Source organism: Cyprinus carpio, chromosome A23, assembly GCF_018340385.1.
Source record: "Cyprinus carpio isolate SPL01 chromosome A23, ASM1834038v1, whole genome shotgun sequence".
Lineage (NCBI taxonomy): Eukaryota > Metazoa > Chordata > Actinopteri > Cypriniformes > Cyprinidae > Cyprinus > Cyprinus carpio.
Genome location: NC_056594.1, coordinates 20,017,049 through 20,037,048, shown reverse-complemented (window position 1 = coordinate 20,037,048; position 20,000 = coordinate 20,017,049). Strand labels below are relative to the sequence as shown.

The 20,000-nt window shown below is 33.9% G+C and overlaps 2 protein-coding genes across 4 annotated transcripts in view; one reads left to right on the top strand and one right to left on the bottom strand.

Annotated features, from left to right (window-relative positions):
* The first annotated feature begins 729 nt into the window (after positions 1-729).
* Positions 730-16,104, top strand: LOC109091957 (SH3 domain-containing protein 19-like). 3 transcript variants are annotated; one of them, XM_042713833.1, is made up of 15 exons: positions 730-1,013; positions 2,838-2,877; positions 4,318-4,358; positions 4,469-4,514; positions 5,566-5,698; positions 5,784-5,946; positions 8,657-9,595; positions 10,284-10,351; positions 10,444-10,499; positions 10,579-10,765; positions 11,761-11,841; positions 11,928-12,094; positions 12,991-13,196; positions 15,410-15,489; positions 15,951-16,104. In XM_042713833.1, exons 1-15 carry the CDS (start codon positions 956-958, stop codon positions 16,080-16,082), a joined length of 2,397 nt encoding a protein of 798 aa, XP_042569767.1. In that variant the 5' UTR covers positions 730-955; the 3' UTR covers positions 16,083-16,104. The 3 variants fall into 3 exon arrangements, with proteins under 3 accessions (XP_042569767.1, XP_042569766.1, XP_042569768.1); XM_042713832.1 differs by having other exon boundaries at positions 5,563-5,698; XM_042713834.1 differs by having other exon boundaries at positions 731-1,013; positions 5,563-5,698; positions 15,966-16,104.
* A 1,371-nt stretch (positions 16,105-17,475) lies between these two features.
* The window catches only part of LOC109091958 (serine/threonine-protein kinase DCLK2-like), a 17,576-nt gene continuing 15,051 nt past the window's right edge, over positions 17,476-20,000 (bottom strand). The window contains exons 15-16 of the mRNA XM_042713730.1: positions 19,452-19,544; positions 17,476-19,205 (exon numbers count right to left, since the gene is read on the bottom strand). Coding sequence (XP_042569664.1) covers positions 19,146-19,205; positions 19,452-19,544 — 153 coding nt within the window. The 3' untranslated portion in view covers positions 17,476-19,145. The remainder of the gene's footprint in view (positions 19,206-19,451; positions 19,545-20,000) is intronic.

Below are 20,000 nucleotides of genomic sequence, written 5' to 3'. Positions count from 1 at the left end.
ATGCCTGCAACGTTCTGGGAACGTTAATTCGGTCTAATTGTTATATATATATATATATATATATATATACATATATATATATAATATATATATATATATATATATAGTATAGTATTAGACCGAATTAACGGTAATATATATATATGATATTTTTAAAAAAAATAAATAAATAAATCCCGTAAATCAACATTAGGGAACGTTTTATTTTAGTTTCTTTTTGGTTGTCACAATAAATAAATAAATAAATAAAATAAAATCCTTGCAATGTTCTGGGAACGTTCATTTGGTCTAATTATAACAACAAAATAAATATATATCCAATATCAAAAAAATAAAAATCCCCAAAATAACCATTAGGGAACGTTTTATGTCGGTTCCTTCTTGGTTGTCACAAAAACATCCATGAAACGTTCTGGGAATGTTTTGGTAAAAGAAGGAACCAATAGAGAACGTTCCCAGAACTTTATTCTTTGATTCTCAAAAAGGGAGAGCGTTAGAGAAGCGTTCTGTGTGTTCATTTATATCGAGTGTTTTGTGTAATTTCAGAGTCTCCAGCACTTTATTCTCACATGTGGATAATTAGTAGATCTTGACTGGTGTTTGTTATTATGTTTTTATAATAATCATACCTCCACAAGAAGTGTGAATACTTGCGTTCATTAAAACAAATGTTGCAGAATGCATTTGTACATAAATCCACACAAACTGCTGGCATCCTCATGTTTGGCGCCTCCCTTTTCTCCTTCTCACGGACAAAAGAGCTTCCTGTTGACGTTCGTTCTTCAGTCGTTTCGATAAAAATCAGAAACTCGTTCCTAAGACAGAATCGAACCGGAACGCATCAGAGGAGAAACTTCACATCCGCTGGATTTAGAGAGCGGTTTCCGGAGCGTCTCCGAGGCGGAATGCAGCTGTCGTGGTGTGTTAGTCGGTAAATAACCGTCTTTCTCCCGGTATGGCGGAGGCACGCGCTGAGGAGGACGAGGAGCGTCTGCGCGAGACACGGAGCGCAGGTACGCGCGACACGACAAACAAACAATTAAAACCCGCGCAGACGCCAATTACATGAGCTTTAACTAGTGCCACAACTAAACAAGTAGGTTAACTCTATGTAAATCTATATTTCAGGTCACTTTTTTTTTGTTATAATTAAGTTTTCACTATTTGTAATCACCTTCAGCGCTTCATTATTTAGTTAATTTTAACTATGATTTTGAAAGTGTAAATAATAAAAATAAATAAAAAAAAAAAAGTTAAATTACTATATAAACAAAAGTTAAATTACAATTAATATATAAACAAAACAAAAGTTAAATTACAATTAGGGTTAAATGTTTAGCTATAATTAAAGCATTTTTTATTTTAGGTAACATACCATTTTTTTTTTTTTTTTAGTTTATTTGATTATATTTAAGTTTTCACCGTTTGTAATTTATTTAGTTTAAAAAAAAGGTACATTAATCAACATCCATAAATGTAATCATACCCAAACTACTAGGGTATGATACTAGTTTTCATTGGTAATGGTGCTGTGGTTATAAAATGATTTTAAAAATGTAAATACTTACGAGTTAAATTAATTAGTCTATAAAGAGGCATTATATATATATATATATATATATTATATATATATATATATATATATAATATATATATATATATATATATATATATATATATAGGGTTAGGTTTATGTTTGATCACAATCTATATATTTTTATTTTTTGTGTAAACATTTCAGGTCATAAAATAAGTTAGGTTTGATTTCATATGTGATTTAATTTATAAATATAAATAATGAACGCTATTTATATTTTCACATCGAGTAATTTTTTACTAATTATTTTAGTATATATATAATATCATAAATCTAATTTAAATATATATATAATCGATATATATATATTTGATTCTTTGCATAAAATGTACAGAAATTTATATTTTAAGTATATTATATTTTAATATTTAATATTTAATGTATCATTTGATACTTTTGTTTTAATATCACATCGAGTAATTTTTTACTAATTATTTTAGTATATATATAATATCATAAATCTAATTTAAAAGAGTGTTATGCATGTGTCTGCTGGTAGTATATATATAATATCATAAATCTAATTTAAAAGAGTGTTATGCATGTGTCTGCTGGTTGTTTTGTAGTAGTGTAATGAAGGAGGTTTATTTAAAGATGGATTGTTGTTTCCTCTTCATATAATATAAAATCTGAATCTGCGTTTTCCTGGGCTGAAACTAACATGTGGATTCAGTTTCGCTGCAGTAGCTCAGCTCTGTTTCTTCAGGGGAATTTCTCGATCTAACCCTCAATATTCATCACATAAACACAGTGTCTCCTGGGTGTGATGAGAGCCGTCAGCTGATTCAGTAATGGTTTATGTTTCTATAATGTGCGTATTAGAGACATGAACAGCTAAACCTGCAGCTCTGACTGTGTCATGTGACTGAAGTCTGAGGTCATGTGATCATGACCCCCCCCCCCCCACAGTGTAGTAATGATATGCTGTGTTTCAGGGCTTTTATGTGTGTGTCTGTGGTTTGTTGTAGTGTCTAGTGAGAGTGTTTCTCTCTGGGTTCATGTCAGTGTGCAGGGATCTGTCAGCTTGATGAATCTTCGGCTGCCCTTCATGAAGCTGAATCTCTTGCCCATCCATCAGGCCTTTTCTGTCCAGAAACATTCGTGTCACATGAAAAACATCTTAAATCTGCTGTTGTCACCTCTGAACACTGTTATTTGTGGGTGACATCCAAACAAACAGAGTCATTTAATGATCCGTTCTGACTGCTCTGTGTGTGTGTGTGTGTGTGTGTGTGTGCAGAACATTCAGACAGAAACAAACCTGATCAGCGCCACTCCAGGTAAGAGCAAAATATGTGTTTTGATCAGTTTTAGGAAATTATATTTACATAGCACATTTCTACACATTTCTTTTTTTTTTTTTTTTTATTATATAGCACATTTCTACACATTTAACTCCTTATTACAGCACTGGAAAATTAAACAGAAATAGATTTTTTTGTAAAAATTAAAATAAAACATGAAATTTTAAATATTTACAACTTTTTTTTTTTTTTTTGGAAAATATAACATATTTCCACCCACTTAAATTCTCATCAAAGCACTGAAAAAGTAACAAACTGATGATTTTTAGAAGTTTTTATTTTATTTTTTATTTTTAGAAGTTTTTTTTGACAATTTCATCCACATAACTTCCCATTACAGCACTAGAAAATGAACAGAAATAGATCATAAAATGATAAAGTATTTATCAACTTACACATTACAGCACTGAAAAACAAAGAAAAATGCTCTTATGCCTATTTTTGACCTTTTATGACTATTTTAGAAGTTTTTTTTTGATTATTTACTTTTTACATTTATGTATTTACTAATTTTTTTTGACAATTTAGCACATTTCTTAACACGCTTAACTTAAAATCACAGCACTGAAAAATAAATAGAAATAGATCATAAAATAATAAAGTATTTAAACTTCATAAAAGTATGTTGTACTGCCTGTAATTTATGTTGATTTATACTTTTAAGTCACTGAATTACATTATTATTTTTCTTTAAAATGACTGTATCACAATAAAGATCATTGTGAAGAACCGAAAACTAAAAACTGGATGGATAAAGAAAAGACAATTTGGGTGATACATTTACATTTTTAAATGTAAACCTTATTTTTTGAATGCAAACATTCATAATGATCTTGATTTGCTTTATTTCCTTTATGCAAAAATATTTTTCCTCTTGCTTTGGGGTGAAATGTGATTTGAAACTGTGTTATAATGAGGTTTTCTGGATTGTAAGAACAAGTCTAAAACCTGTGTATTTGTGTTCAGAGCTTCATCTGCTGGTGGTGAAGCTTTCGATTCATGTCTGAACATTTCCCAGCATTCCTCCCATCAGAACATGCGATAAGAAGAGTGCTTTCTCCAGCTCAGTACTAGAAATACCTGTTACTACAGAAGGAAAAACAATTAACAGAGCCTAATATAGATGTCACGTCAAACTGAACTCACGCATGTTGACAGGAATAACAAGACACATTGTGGCTCTGTTTTGTAACAGTAAAATAGTGGCATACTTCTTGGCTCCTCTGCATGTATTTGTTCATTGTGTGTGTGTGTTTGATGAAAGCCTGTGTCTGGGGGGTTTGGGTGTGGTGTGTGTTGTGTAACCGTGAAACGTGTTTCCAGTCATGTCACTGGAAAACAGCAGGGAAAACTGGCCTTGAGTCATTGAATCAATGGAAAAGTCGTTGAATCTCTGTGTTTCTCTCGCTTTTCCAGCCAAGGGCCGCTTTCCTCCATCAGAGCCGTCATCAAACGCAGTGAGTTCGCCTGTCGTAGCATGTTTTTGGCGATTCGGTGCGTTTTGTATGTGCTGTCAGATGTTTGCATGCCAGTTTGGTTTTTGTGTTTTTTGTTGGAAACTACGCAGCATCAGCGAGAACGAGCTCTCAGAGTGACCCTCAGCGAGAGCGCAGGTCAGTTCACGTCTGTTTACTTGTGTTGTCTTTCTCTCTCTGTTCATTTTGGTTATTCAAAGTGATATTTTGCTTGATTTTGTCTTTGTTTCATTATCACATCTTCAATCTGATCTCAAGCTCTTTGTTGACACTGTTGTCTCCCTTGTAAACAAATCCGTTTGATTATTAGGGACAAAAATGCTTGATTGTGCTTGAATTGGTGCCACAACTGATAGTTGTAACTTGAGTGTGTGTGTATATATATATATATATAGAGAGAGAGAGAGAGAGAGTGATCCTTTTTTAACAGAATTCAAAACTCATAAAAATTCTTATAAATAAATCAAAATAATAATAAATCTGTTACTCTTATCAAGTGATGTTTCATTTCTTAAAAATCATTTTTCAGAATTATGTTATTAAACTATATGTGCTGTTGTTATTATTTTATCTGTTGTTATTTTATGTCATTAATTTTACATTTTCAGTGTTTTTTTTTAGGAATGTATGTTTATCTTTAAACATAGTTTTAAATAACCTCTAATTGTCACATTAATACCAAATTAATTGAATGGCTTTGGATTTTAAATATTTTCTTTTTTCCAGGGTTCTTATGGTTAATTAAAACTAAATCCAAAAAAAGATACTAAAAAAAAATTCCATTTAGTTTATCTAGATGTTTAATTGGTGTACTAAAATAACTAAAACTGAAATAAAAATGTATAAAAACATTATAGAAATATTTAATTAAAAATGAAAAAAAAAAAAACAATTACTAAAACTTTAACTTAAAATATAAAAAATACTATACTGATTAGTAAAAATACTAATTAATATAAAAAAACTATTATACTATACATATTATTATAAACTGTAATAGTATCTCAATGGTGCTAAAATAACACTGCTCAAAACTAGGTGTAAGACTCTCATAAAGCACGTTTCATGCTTTCATTTAGCTCTCATTCTAGTTCTGAGAGAGTTATTAACTAGTTGTTGTTTTTTGGGGGGTAAATTGGGGATCAGATTGAGGAAGGTAATGTTGTAAACTTTGAATGTCATGCAGCAGGCGTCCAGAAATCACCATCCTCTCTGCTGAACCGCTGCTGTCCAATACATGGTTCCCAGGGGATTCTGGGGCCTTTCCTCCAGCCCCGCCCCCTGCCCCGCCCACTTGGGCTGCAGGCTCGGCAACAGTGCAGGTGGGTGGAGCTTTGGATACATGTGTGGAACCCTTCATGTATTTGATTGATTGATTGATTGATTGATCGTGCTCCTCCTCCCCAGCTACCACCTCCCTCCTACGAGCAGGTGATCCGAGAAAAGAGCCGTGAGCAAAATCTTCAATCTTCGTCATCTTCATCTCCATCATCTCGTCGCTCTATCTACACCATCGCCACACAGACAGACAAAGACTCCCCCGGCCCACAATCCTCTGCTGCTCGTCCAGGTATGAAGACGCGAGATCAGGCGTAGTGGAGGTTTGTTTCAGGCTGCATTTACAGCAAATATTTTACTGATTCGAGATTTCAAACATGACATTTCATCAAAAGATGAAGCACATTTTCTGTTCTTTCATATTTTGAGTAAATACTTAAGGAAGTGCTCATGTAACAGGGTTTGCAAAATAAAAAAATCCACGGTAGCCCTTTGGGCAGGCACTCTTCAGATTTTGGTAGCCCAAAATAAATTTAACTAGACCAAATAAAAATATTTTTTTTTTTTTTTTATAGAAAATTGGATAAGAATTGAAATGTTACTCAAAAACATTTTCAAAACACAAATATCAAGGAAGGAATTTTATTTCAGTATTTACAGAATATCTGCAGAATTTTAAATGACCCTTTTTATAACCCTTTTTAAGGCCTGCACAAATAAAATGAACACGGTATGAGCGCGGTAGAGCAATGTTGATGGTATCATATTAAACCGTAAAATTACATGATTTACAGTTCAGATACAGGTTTTCACAAAAACAAAAAGGGATGAGTCAAAGTTATAAATTATTATATTATTTTAAAACATAAATATTGCTGTCCTAAATGTAAGAAGGCACATTAGCTTCTTTCAGATTTACAACTCTACGTGTTTCCTGCGTAAAATCGATTTTCGCATTGATCTAAACATAAACAGCAGACGAGCTTATTGAAAGTGAAAATTAATTTTCTGCCACTAGGTGAGGCTTTTGAAATGGCAGGAATATAGCGGTTTTCCCCCGTAACAGCTGTAAACAAATCAGCGCTGCGCTCATAAATGCTAAGTTATCTTATTTAGGTAAGATGAAAAGAAAATGCCATCAAAACTTTTCTGAAGACAGTCGGTTCCCTTCAGAGATTCATTCATATAAAAACACCCACACCATTTTTTTGACTTTGGAACGTGCTGTGCTCATATTTATTCAATTAAATCATAGCCTTTTTAAGCTTAATCGTCACATTAAGCCATATTGTGATTCCTGACTTTCTGTCCCCAAATGTAAGCCTTCTTGAAATTATAATTAAGACTTTCTTATACCATTTAAGGTAAGACTGAAATTTTATACAACTAAATAAGACTTTATAAGGACCTGCAAGAAACCCTGTATTTAAGATTTTGCAAGCCCTGTATAATTTACCCTGAATCCTTTACTGACATTTATTTGCAAACAAGCCGTTTATTTAACCACAATACTTTACTAAAAAGATGCTAACAAAGAAGCAATGAATCATTAAAAAAGGAATAAGTTAAGTTTGGTATTAAAAATAAATACATTTTTTAGTATTTAAAAAAAAACATATTAAAAATAACAGAAATGTGCTATTAAATTAATTATTTTAGGGAAAACACTACAGGCAAAACCGTTGTTTTTACATGCAATGGTCAATTTTAAGATTTTGCTTCCATAACTTGTCTTCTTTCAGACTAGTGGAAAGAAAACATCCATAATATGCATTTAGGTGTTTATTTTATTGCACTTTATCTGTTGGCGTCTTTAAAAGTTTTTTCTCCACTTCAGCAGCACTTACATACACAAAATTTTTCAGTATTATTCTGCTCTATATTCTGAAGGTTTTTACTGAGGGGTTTGTTCATATTTCATTCACCTGAGTTTATTATTGCACTTTATCTATTTGTGTCTGTAGATTTCAATTACAACACACATCTTTAAAAGATTTTTCTCTGCTTCAGCAGCACTTACATACACCAAATTTTTCAGTATTATTACAGCACTATATTCTCAAATATCTAATGATTTATCGATTGATTGCTTTCATTCACCTGAGTTTATTATTGCCACTTTATCTATTTGTGTCTGTAAGATTTCAATTACAACACCATCTTTAAAAAGTTTTTTCCATATTCAGCAGCACTTACATTCACCCAAATTTTACAGTATGATGCACTTTATTCTCTATTTGTTTTTTACGTAGGGGTTTGTTCATATTTCATTCACCTGAGTTTATTATTGCACTTTATCTATTTGTGTCTGTAGATTTCAATTACAACACACATCTTTAAAAGTTTTTTCTCCGCTTCAACAGCACCTACATACACCAAATTTTACAGTATTATTCTGCTCTATATACTGAAGGTTTTTACTGAGGGGTTTGTTCATATTTCATTTAGTTTATTATTGCACATTATCTATTTCAGTCACTACACATAACTTAAAACACATATTCCTTAAAAAAAATTTTTCTCTAAAAGATTCCGCATCTCCACTTCCGCAACAAAATTTTATAGTATTATTCTGTATTATCCTAACTAAATTACAAAATTCTAAAGATGATTTAATTATTAATATAGTAAATATATAATTCGGATTGATTTATGTGACCTATTATTCCAAAAAAATGCTGAAAATTAGTTTTCTGTCTGTAGACAGTATGTTCTGATTTATGGAGTGATAAAAAAGATATCCAAAATCCCCTCTCTAAAAACCTTTAACTCTAATATGTCAACAAAATCAAATAAAAATTTTGATCCTTGCTTTATCCAGTGTTCAGATTTATTTTCTGGAAATGTATCCAACTTAGTGCATATTTAATTATAATGCATCATGTTTCAGAAAATTTGTAATCCAAAACAGTTGTCTTAATGTACTGTGATTAATCAACTAGGGATGTATAAAAATTTTACCCTATTCACCAGCAAATGTCTTGTAATTTTTTTTCCTGTAGTTCGCAGACCCCCCAAACCTCCGAGTCCCTCACTGCCCCTCAACCACATGCCTGAAGTGGACCGGTCTGATCCGAATGCCAGTGCTCAGCCTCGAGACACTCTGCACGAGCAGTGTGGCGTCCAGACGGACTTCGATGACATTATCAATGACATCACTCCCATAGACCCCTCCCCCATCACCACCACTTCCACCCAGATCAACCTCGATTCCCCAGGTGACACGATGAAAGAGGAGCCGAGAGTATGTCCCAGACCTCAGCCGCGCTCCAGAGTCGCCCTACGACCCAACGAGGACATTCTGGACCAGCCGATGATGAGGGAGGTGAAAGTTCAGACTCTAGTGCGTCTGAAGGACGACGGGGCCGAGAACGTTTTCGCCGGGTTCGATGACGCTCCGTCTGACATCTCCAGCAAATACCTGCAAGACCTGCTGGAAGTGTTTGGTTCAGACGCAACACCTGTCCAACATGGAGAAAGTAAACAAAGTGATGCAAGCAATGTAGAAGAAGATAAAAAAAATACAGGTGTTTGCGAAGCACCATGCGCTGTTATAACACCTGAACCTGTAGAACCATTAAATAGACCAAAACCACGACCTAGAACTCAGAAATCCAAACCCCAGCTCACCCTAAAACCATCTGTCTTTGAGGTTTTTGATACCAGAGAACCTACTGTTGAGCAAAACCCCTCCAAAGCCCTGAGTCCACCAGTACCAGCACCCAGACCCCTTCTGAACAAACTCCAGAGTCAATCAGAGTCCAGATCTGCTCCATCCTCCAAACCTTCACCAGCTGCCGGTCCTGACAGCGCTCCTCCCAGCCAGCAGATGGCAGCGGAGGCCTCCAGTCTGTCCAAGAGGAGAAATTCAGATGATCAAGCTATAAACACTCCTGTGAAAACAGCACCAGTGATTGTAACTGGCAGGAACGTTGGAAAACGTGAGTGGTGTCCAGTATATTGTTGCATTTCTAGATCACTTGCTAGTAGGGATGCATGGTTTCAGGGAAAAAATCGAATTGCATTTTTTCAGAAAAAATTGTGATTGTTATAAATGCTCAAGGTTTGCTTTGCTTGTTGGCACAAATTGCGGAATGAATCGAATTGTGATTTTTCTGATAAAATTTGTGATCGCAATAAATGCAATTTAAAAAGCTCAAGGTTTGCTTTGCTTGTTCGCACAATTTAGGGAAGTAATCTACTGTATTTTTTTCCAGATAAAAATAAATGCTATTTAAAATGTGATTAAATTAAAACAGCTCAAGGTTTGCTTGTTTGAACATTGTGTGGAAAAAAAATTTTATATTGTGTGGAATTTTTTTTTTTTTGTTTTTAGGATTTCTGGATAAAAAAATTAGGATTGCAATAAACACAATTTAAAAAGAGGTTACTACAAAGCCAAAAGCTGAAAAAACTTGATAATGAGCTGCTTGAGTGTAAATGAACAAAGTGTCGTGCTTCACTGAAACATGCAGTGCATTTATTTAATTAAATCACAGTACACAAAGCTATATTGTGATTTTGACATTATTTTGATTTATTTTGCAGCCCTAATTTCTGCTTATCGTCTTAATCAAAACTTAATTTTGCACAATTTAATGTTTAATGAACATCTGTGTTTATATCCAGGTCCGTCAGTCCCCAAACACTCCCGACCTCCTCCACCTTTGCTGAGGAAGACACGGTCCACCTCACAGGTGAGTTATAGCTGCTTATAAACCACCTTTATGAGAAAGTTCCCATATTAGCGTAAGTATTTTATGTTGATGATAATTGTTTTTGTTTTCAGGCCACAGTGGATGTTTCCAGAGCTGCTGACACATCCACTACTCCACTCCCTCCAAGGTACTGCAGCGTTTTTACCCCAAAATCAGGTGTCTGTTTTATTTTTTACCATCCATCATTCTTTCTGTTTGTGTCTCAGACCCAGCAGCGGCAGACCCCTCCCCCTCCGCCCTCCTCCAATCAAAGTGACCAAACCCCCAGGCGGCTCCTCCTCCTCCTCCCCCCCTGCTGCGACCAATCAGCTGCCAGGCAGCAGGGTGCCAAAGCGATGCCCCCCCCTCCCACCCCGACCCAAACCAGGACATCCACTTTACAAGTGCTATTCTGTGAGTATTTGAGAAGAACTCTAGGAAAATTTCCTGGGTGTTATTTAAGGGTTAAGTTCTTGTCATCGTTTACTGACCACCATGTAATTATAAACCTGTATAAATGACTTCTGAAAATAGTTAAGATCACTGGCAGAATATACGAGCTGCTGTTTTCCATACAGTGAAGGTGGATTGTGATTGTGCATTTTATTCCAAGTCTTCTAAAACGGTGTTAAGTAAAACTATTAAAAAATATATCTTATTAAATGAATATAGCTGAAATTATAAATATTTTTTTAAAAATATTTGTTTAAACTTAAAAAAAAAATGTAAAGGAAATTTAGAAATGTTGCCATGGCAAATTACTAAAACTGAAATAAAAATATTAAAGCTAAATAGAAATAATAATATTTGTATATTATAGAAAATTATAAAACAAATAAAAATAATGATAATAATAATAAAAGAATTGTAAACATAAAAAATAATGATCATATGAATAAAAAAAAAAAGTTAAATAAATGAAAAAAATACTTAAAATACTAATATATACAACTGAAACTAACTTAAAAATTTTTAAAAAACTATATAAGAAATGAACTGAAATGCTAAACTAAATAAAATAAAATAAAAAAATATATAATATATATAGCCTAATATTAGATATATATTGTATTACCCGATATGGTTTCATTGGTGTTTTTTCAAAATGAAAATAAATTTCAAAATATATTAATGCATTAATAAGTTCTGAAATCAAAATAAATTTCAAAAAAAACAAACTCAATTATAATAAGATCTCAAATCTTTTTAGCCCACTTGCTCCGGGTGTGTGTTTCACGGTGTGTTCACTTCTCACTGCTGTGTGTGTTGAATAAACGGCATAAAATGATGTTTGTGTTTGTGCACAATGTGTGAAGATCAGACTTTATTATCTGATGATCTCTTTTGTTTTTCAAATCTATTTAAAAATGAATAAACGGCATAAAATGATGTTTGTGTTTGTGCACAAGAGCAAAGCTCTTCAAGGAGATGCAGAGCGGGAGAATATCAGCAAAGAGCGAGAGGCTCCATATGAGAAAACATCTTTCCATGTCAGTGTACACACACACACACACACTCTTGCAAATTATGCAAAAGTTGTAAACTGTATTTTATGTAATATTATTTCCTGCTTCAGGAAGAGGAGCCCCTGATTGTCCTGGATGATGAAGTCCCACAAACACAGTTGAACACACTCCATGACCTCTGCCCCTCAGAGGTCAAAGGTCAAGATGTGACTGTCAGTGGGCTTCTGCTAGAGGACGAGCCCTCAGAGCAGCAGATCCAACAAAACACACAGAACAGGTGAAACATGCTGAGAAAAAAAGATAATTTATCAACATTTAAAAAAAAATTATAATACATTTTATATATATATATATATATATATATATATATATATATATATATATATATATATATATATATATATATATATATATACCATATACTGTGTGTGTACTGTGTGTGTGTGTGTGTGTGTAAATGTATATATGTGATATAAACACACAGTCACACTTACTTTTTAATATACTCATTGGTGAATGTTTATAATATCAAATGAAATGTTAATAGGTATGTAATGTGATTAAAGTGCTTGTGCCTTAAATAATTCTAAAATGATTAATTAAAATTACATAAAAATATTAAAATAAAAAAATAATGTTTGTAAAACATGCACAATTCATGTATTAAACAGTGTAATTATGTGTTTATGTGCTTGTGCCTTAAATAATTCTAATATAAAATAATATATTGATTTATATATAATTATTGCAATGATTAAATATTTATTTGTTATATATTTCAAAATATTATATAATAATAATAAATAAATGGGTAATTCTGATATTTAAAAAAAAAACACCAGTTTAAAATTCTGATTAAAGAATAGGTTCCTCCCTTCCGTTTTTCAGGTTCATTGTGGCTCGATTATTTATTTATTTATTTTTTATTAAGACTAATATGTAATCATAAAAAATAATGCTTGCAAATGTGCACAATTCATATATTAAACATTATATATTATTTACAATATTTTAAATTTTACGTAAATACACATATGAAAGGTTTTGCCCATGAAAATTAGGTTTTGAGTCATGGAAATTAATTGGTCTTTAGAAATAATGTCAGTCACAGAAATTAAGTCTATAAAACTTTCACGATTCATAAACAATCAGCTTCTGTGTCACTGTTTCCAGGTGCGTCGTGGCCCGTTTTAGATTTGAGGGGGAGGAGGGGGAGCTGTCCTTCACTGAGGGTGATGTCATCACTCTAATGGAATATGTAAATGAGGAGTGGGGGCGTGGCCTCCTGAACGGACAGACAGGAATCTTTCCTCTCAGTTTCATCCAGGCTATAGAGGAAACTGAATCGTTGCCAAGGAAACCGGCTCTGGAATCTCCTGGTAAATAAACATTCTCACACTGAATATTCAAGTCATTTCAAGTCACCTTTATTTGTATACCACTTTATACAATACAGACTGCGTCAAAGCAGCTTTACAGTGTTAAACAGGAACAAGGTGTGGCGATAATGCAAGAGGACAATAGAAAACAGTCAGTTTATCAGTTAAAGTCAGTTCATTGTTGATTCAATGATGTTATCATCCAGCTCAGTTTAGTTCCCTTACAATAGTGTCTGTGCAGTCAAGTCAGCAATGCCAAAGGCGACAGTGGCAAGAAACCAAAAGCATGGCGTGGTTTAATTCCAGGAGGCAAAACAGGTCAGATTGTGCAGAGGACTCGTCTGGTCCCTGTGGTCTTGTTCCAAAGACAAACAAGGTCTTCACAGGGGATCTGTTCTTAGGGTTAAGCTAGTTGACATGGTCTCCGTTGACATTCAGGGCTGTAGAGGTCATCTCTAGATGCTGATCCACCATCTGGACTGGATACAGACTGGATCCGTATGGCTACAGTGACCTCGGAATAAGAATGGAAGAGGCTAATATTAGCATAGATGCCATTCTTCTTACGATGTAGTGAGTACATTGGGTGTTATGGGAAGTGTTCCCGGTTCCGGGTGACTTAATTAATGCAGCCTAACAATCTTTAAATGGATTTGAATTATAGAAATGTGATAGTGTGTCATGTGTATGCCAGGTTAAAGAGATTTAACCTGACAGAGTGTGTCTGCCTCCCGGGCAACGCTAGGTAGATTGTTCCAGAGTTTGGGCGCTAAATAGGAAAAAGATCTGCCGCCCGCAGTTTATTTCGAAAATTCTAGGTATTATCAAATGGCCAAAGTTTTGAGATCACAGTGGACATGAAGGACTGTAATACTATATCAGCTCATTTAAGAATTGAGGAGCTAAACCATTCAGGGTTTTATAAGTCATGAACCTTCATAAGGTCATGAACGCATTAATTAATGTTTCTGCAGTCTTACAAATACTAGAAACATGGTTTTCAAAGGAAAGATTGCTATCAAATAGCACACCTAGGTTCCTAACTGATGATGCAGAATTAACAGAGCAGACATCAAGTGTTAGACAGTGATTCAGGTTTTTGGTCCAATAATTAACACCTCAGTTTTTTCAGAATTTAGCAGTAGGAAATTACTAGTCATTCAGGTTTTTATATCAACTTCTGTTCCATTGCATTCCATTAGTTTTGCAAATTGGTAGGTTTCATCGGGCCACAAAGAAATATAGAGCTGAGTATCATCACCATAACAGTGAAAGCTAACACCATGTTTCTTAATGATATCTCCCAAGGATAACATGTAAAGTGTGAAAAGCAACGGTCCTAGCACTGAGCCTTGTGGTACTCCATACTGTACTTGTGATCGATATGATACCTCGTCATTCACTCTTTGAATTAATGACGGTCAGATAAGTAAGATTTGATCCATAGTCATGCAATTCCACTAATGACAAATTATTTTCTAGTAGTGTCAAATGCAGCGCTAAGATCCAGTAGCACTTATAGAGAAATACAACCATGATCGGATTATAAGAGCAGGTCATTTGTAACTCTGATGAGAGCAGTTTCAGTACTATGATACGGTCTAAATACTGACTGGAAATCCTAACAGATACCATTTCTCTCTAAGAAGGAACATAGCTGAGAGGATACTGCCTTTTCTAGTATCTTTGACAGAAAGATTAAAGATAGGCTTAATAACAGTCAGTTTGAAGGTTTTTGGGACAAATTTGTACAATTCTTCCTATCATTAAACTGTCCTAAAGACACATGATGAATTTAATATATTCAGAAGAGGATCTATGACTTCTAGAAGCACCTCTTTCAGTAGCTTAGATGGTACATAAGGGGTCTAACATACATACCAATCAGCAGTGAGTATGACCAAATTTGTACAATTCTTCCTATCATTAACCATGGACCAATCAGCAGTGAGTATGACCGAAACTGGCCAATGTCAAAAGAAAATTATTTTTATGTTATGGCTCATAATGTCAGTCTACACTGTATTTTTTAATACTAGTACTTTTAAAACCTGCCGTGACATCTTCTTAATCTGACTCGTATGATGATAAAAAAAAGCTCATTATTATTAATATGCTTATAGATATATCATGCATCTCTAGTCTGTGTGTGGTTATCATAAATGTATAAGCATGGGAAACATTTGATTGACAGGCCATCTCTTTCTCTCCAGCGCCCCCTGCAGGATCGAGAATCAGAGGACGAGCACTTTATGATTTCACTCCTGAGTGTGAGGATGAGCTCCATCTGAAGGTCTGTGAGAGATTTACTACAGCAGTCATGGAAAAACCTGAAAATGTATAGGAATTTAAAAAAATCATAATTTCCAGGTCTGGAAAATTTATGGAAATTAAAAAAAAAAAAAAAAAAAAATCATCAAAAAAAGTCATAGAATATGGTGCTTTCAAATATATATTTATACAATATGTATTTACTTAAAAATCTATTGTAATTATATATGTGTGTATGTATATATAATTAATATATATTATAAAAAATTAAAAATAAATACATATTTAAAGTATTTATTGTCTTATTATATATTTGAAATATTTAATATATTTATTTTTTGTAATAATTGTGTGTGTGTATATTAAAATGTAATTAATATTTAAAAATATATTAATATATAAAATAACTGTCATTATAAAACAATTAAATATTAATATTACTGATTTACAGTAAGTACAGAAAGGACAACAACATTTGTAAAGTGTGTGTGTGTGCAGGCAGGAGATGTGGTGTGTGATTTGGAAGACATGGATGCTAAATGGTTCCTCGGAGAATCTGGCGGGAAACGTGGCATCGTCCCCAAAAACTACATCCAAGTGCTGCTGGACCCCTGAACATCATGGGCCGTCCTGCATTTTGCCTTAATTAGATCATGTAATACAGCCAAAATAAGATAATGAAATAAAGTTTAAACCATGTTATTTAACCTATACTTTAATCATTAAGAAAACATAATTTAAATGTTTTGTGTGTGTGTGTGTGTGTGTGTGTGTGTGTATGAGGCCAGATTAACTTGTTTACAGTTTTAACCAACATTATCAGTTAAGTAAACATCAGTTTAATGTGTTCTGTCCTTTTCTGAAGCTTTTCTTCAAGAACATCAGTTTTCAACATTTTTGATTCTTTCTGTACAATACATGAGCAGTCATTCATGATTTACTGGATAAGGATTAATATATATATATTTAAATATTAATCCTTATCTGATGAAATATTTTAGTGCTTGTAATAACTAGTAAAATGTATATTCATTATAAAAATGGCCAAAAGTTCAAAGTTTGTGGTCAGTAAGATTTTTAAAACGTTTTTGAAGTCTCTTCTGCATTTATTTGATCAAAAGTACAGTAAAAATTGTGAAATATTTTTGCAATTTAAAATATCTGTTTTCTGTGTGAATCTCTGTTAAAGTGTAATTTATTTCTGTGATGTGCAGCTGTATTTTCAGCATCATTACTCCAGTCTTCAGTGTCACATGATCTTCAGAAATCATTCTAATATGATGATCTGCTGCTCAAGAAACATTTCTGATTATTATCAATGTTGAAAACAGCTGTGCTGCACAATATTTTTGTGGAAACTGTGATGCATTTTATTTTTCAGGATTCACAGATGAATAGAAAGTTCAAAAGAACAGCATTTTTTTTTTAAATTGAAATCTTTTGTAACATTAGAAATCTCTCCACTTTTGATCAATTTAATGTGTCCTTGATGAAAAAAAGTTCTTTAAACAAAATTCCCATGACCCCAAATTTTTGAACAGTATTATGACTTCACATGTCCAGAAATCAAACTTGAGTCTTCCTCCCATTTGGTTATCCACCGTAGACTTTTGTTGAAACCACATAACTATTATCTCTAACAAGTTTTAAATAAAAACAAATTTTTAAACGATGCTCTCCAATTTAGAAAGTTGTGAAATCCAGCTTTTTCAATTTCTCACAATGACAAAGCAGCTGTATTTAAATACAGTGATGTTGGGGCACAGTCACATTAATGCATTTGCGCAGGGAAAGTATGGTAATATTGCAAAATTAAAAACGATTTACTGTTAATAATTTTTTTTTTTTTTTTAAACTGCGTGGATTCGTATTCATGACTGCGAAATTTGCCGCAAGGTAAATGTTATCTGCAATTATTTCTGTCACATTTAGTTACTAAACTGAAACTCAAAAAAAGTGGATTCACACTTCATTTCGGTTGCCATTCACATGCAATAAAACACACATCTCAGGGTTCATCAGCTACTCATGATGTATTGTTGCAATACAAAACAAAACATGAAATAAATCCATAATTAGAATAGGCCTAATTACGAGGAGCTTGAGGTCCCGAACAGACACCGTACAAAAGTTAATAGGCATTTCATGGGGATAAACACACACACACACACACACTCCCACTCGTCCTCATTCAGTAAAGACTGAAGTTTTGGTGTAAAGCAAAGTCATAACACTACATCAGACTCGTAACACATTTGGTCACACAAATCAGACGTAAAGAAACATCTGGCAACACAATTCAAACGTCTTGTTCTCATTCAGTTCAGGTATAAAGATGCAAATGTCTGAAATGAGACTCTAATGATGCATCTGACCAGACACCAACACTGACACATATGTACAGAAAGAAAGGGGGCAAGAGGAGGACACAGTGCAGTAAAAGTCGAGGTCGCTGGTTTAGTTGAAGCCCTGCGTACAAACACAGACCAGAACTGGAGTAACGAACACGAAGGACTAGATTCTAACATGATCTGAAGAACAGGTTCACATGCACTCAAATGACTGAAAAGCCTTCATGTACCTGAAAGACGTCTGTCATGATCAAGAAAGATGCTTTGCAGATCAAGAGCTCTTTAACAGACATCTTGCAGACGTACGTGTGCTTTCTGGGTCGTATTTTCGTCCTACGAACTAATAATCCCAGCCAACAGGGGGCGTTCTCTCAAGCTCACGAACATTCTTCCAGTAACGCTAATATAATGTTTGCTCAAAGTTCTCTGGTCTTCATGAACGTTATCAAAACGTTAACACAAAAACATTATTCATACTCCGCTCCAGAAACGCTTTAGTTGGACATTTATCTCAAGTTTTTTAAATGTTACTAATTTTAGAATGTTCAGAGAACATTCAAAAGTAACATTGCCAAAGCATTTCTAAACATTAACAAACTGGATGTTTAGAATGTTCAGTAAACCTTTTATGGAAACATTCGGAAAACGTTCTTTATTTATGAAACATTTTAGTTGGATGTATTCATTCTCCTCCACTGACCAGCTAACAAATATATGTTCTAAGAAAGTTATAATAACGTTATGAAAATGTTATAACTTTCTTAGAACATATTTTTGTTAGCTGGTCAGTGGAGGAGAATACATATTTACTAAATATTTGCTAAAAAAAAAAAAAAAAAGCTCTTCTGACATATTTTTCAGTTTTCCTTTTAGGTGTCATCTAGGCCAAAACGACTCACGATAGCTCTGGAGACATTATCGCAGTGGCCTTTTCCAGTTATGAAAGAGCTGTCTTTTGTTCGGAACACGTAAATTTACATGTAAATGAATGTGAAGTTTACCGTTCATATAAACAACTTTCAGGATCCGACATCGGATTGGATTCATTCAGATTGAAGACAATGAGTGCATGTAAACAAACTGCGTCGATGCTGCGGGGGTTGTTATGGTGTTGCTATGCAGTTGCTAAGGTGTTCTGAGTGTCTATGGGATGTAATACTTAGTGCTAGAGGTTTCAGCATGTGGCTAACACTGAAATATGAGAGCTAAGTAAAATCGATTGCTGACTTCACAAACACCACTAATAGCAGGATGGAAGATGAAGAGAGAAGGTGGTCCGGTCCGGTCCGGTCTGGTCTGGTCTCGGTGTTGAGGTTTGTGGTCATCATCAGGGTTCCTCTTCTTCTGCGCCTCCGGAGAGATTCATCAGACTACTGCAAGCTGTCATCTACACAGAAACAATCAGCTGTTACACTCAACATTTACAGCACTCTTGTGTAACATGAATTCTCCTCTGGCACTTTTGACCAATTTAATGCTAAATAAAAGTCTTTCTTTTAAATATATATATATATATATAAAACAAATGTTACCATGGAGATGATCCACCTGTAACAGAGGAAACGAGACACAGTGTATGAGCTGAAGGTAATTATGGTATGTACTTTAGTGTGTGTGTGAGTGTGTGTGTCACCTCAGCCTCTGCTGCTGCGCTGTTGTGTGTGTTTTCTGATTCAACACCATCTTCGATCTCACACGCCATGTTGGTGTCCATCACAGCATCGTCCTGCTCACACACACGACAACATTTACATTACAGTAAGATTTTATGAAAGAAGTCTCTTCTGCTCACCAGTGCTGCATTGATTTGATCACAAATACTGTAAAAATTCTGAAATATTATTATAATTTAAAACAGCTGTTTACTATGTGAATATCTGTTAAAGTGTAATTTATTTCTGTGATGCGCAGCTGTATTTTCAGCATCATTACTCCAGTCTTCAGTGTCACATGATCTTCAGAAATCATTCTAATATGATGATTTTGCGGCTCAAGAAACATTTCTGATTATTATCAATGTTGAACACAGTTGTGCTGCACAATATTTTTGTGGAAACTGTGGTACATTTTATTTTTCAGGATTCACAGATGAATAGAAAGTTCAAAAGAACAGCATTTATTTGAAATATAAATCTTTTCTAACATTATAAATGTCACTTGTTATCAATTTAATGCAAGTACT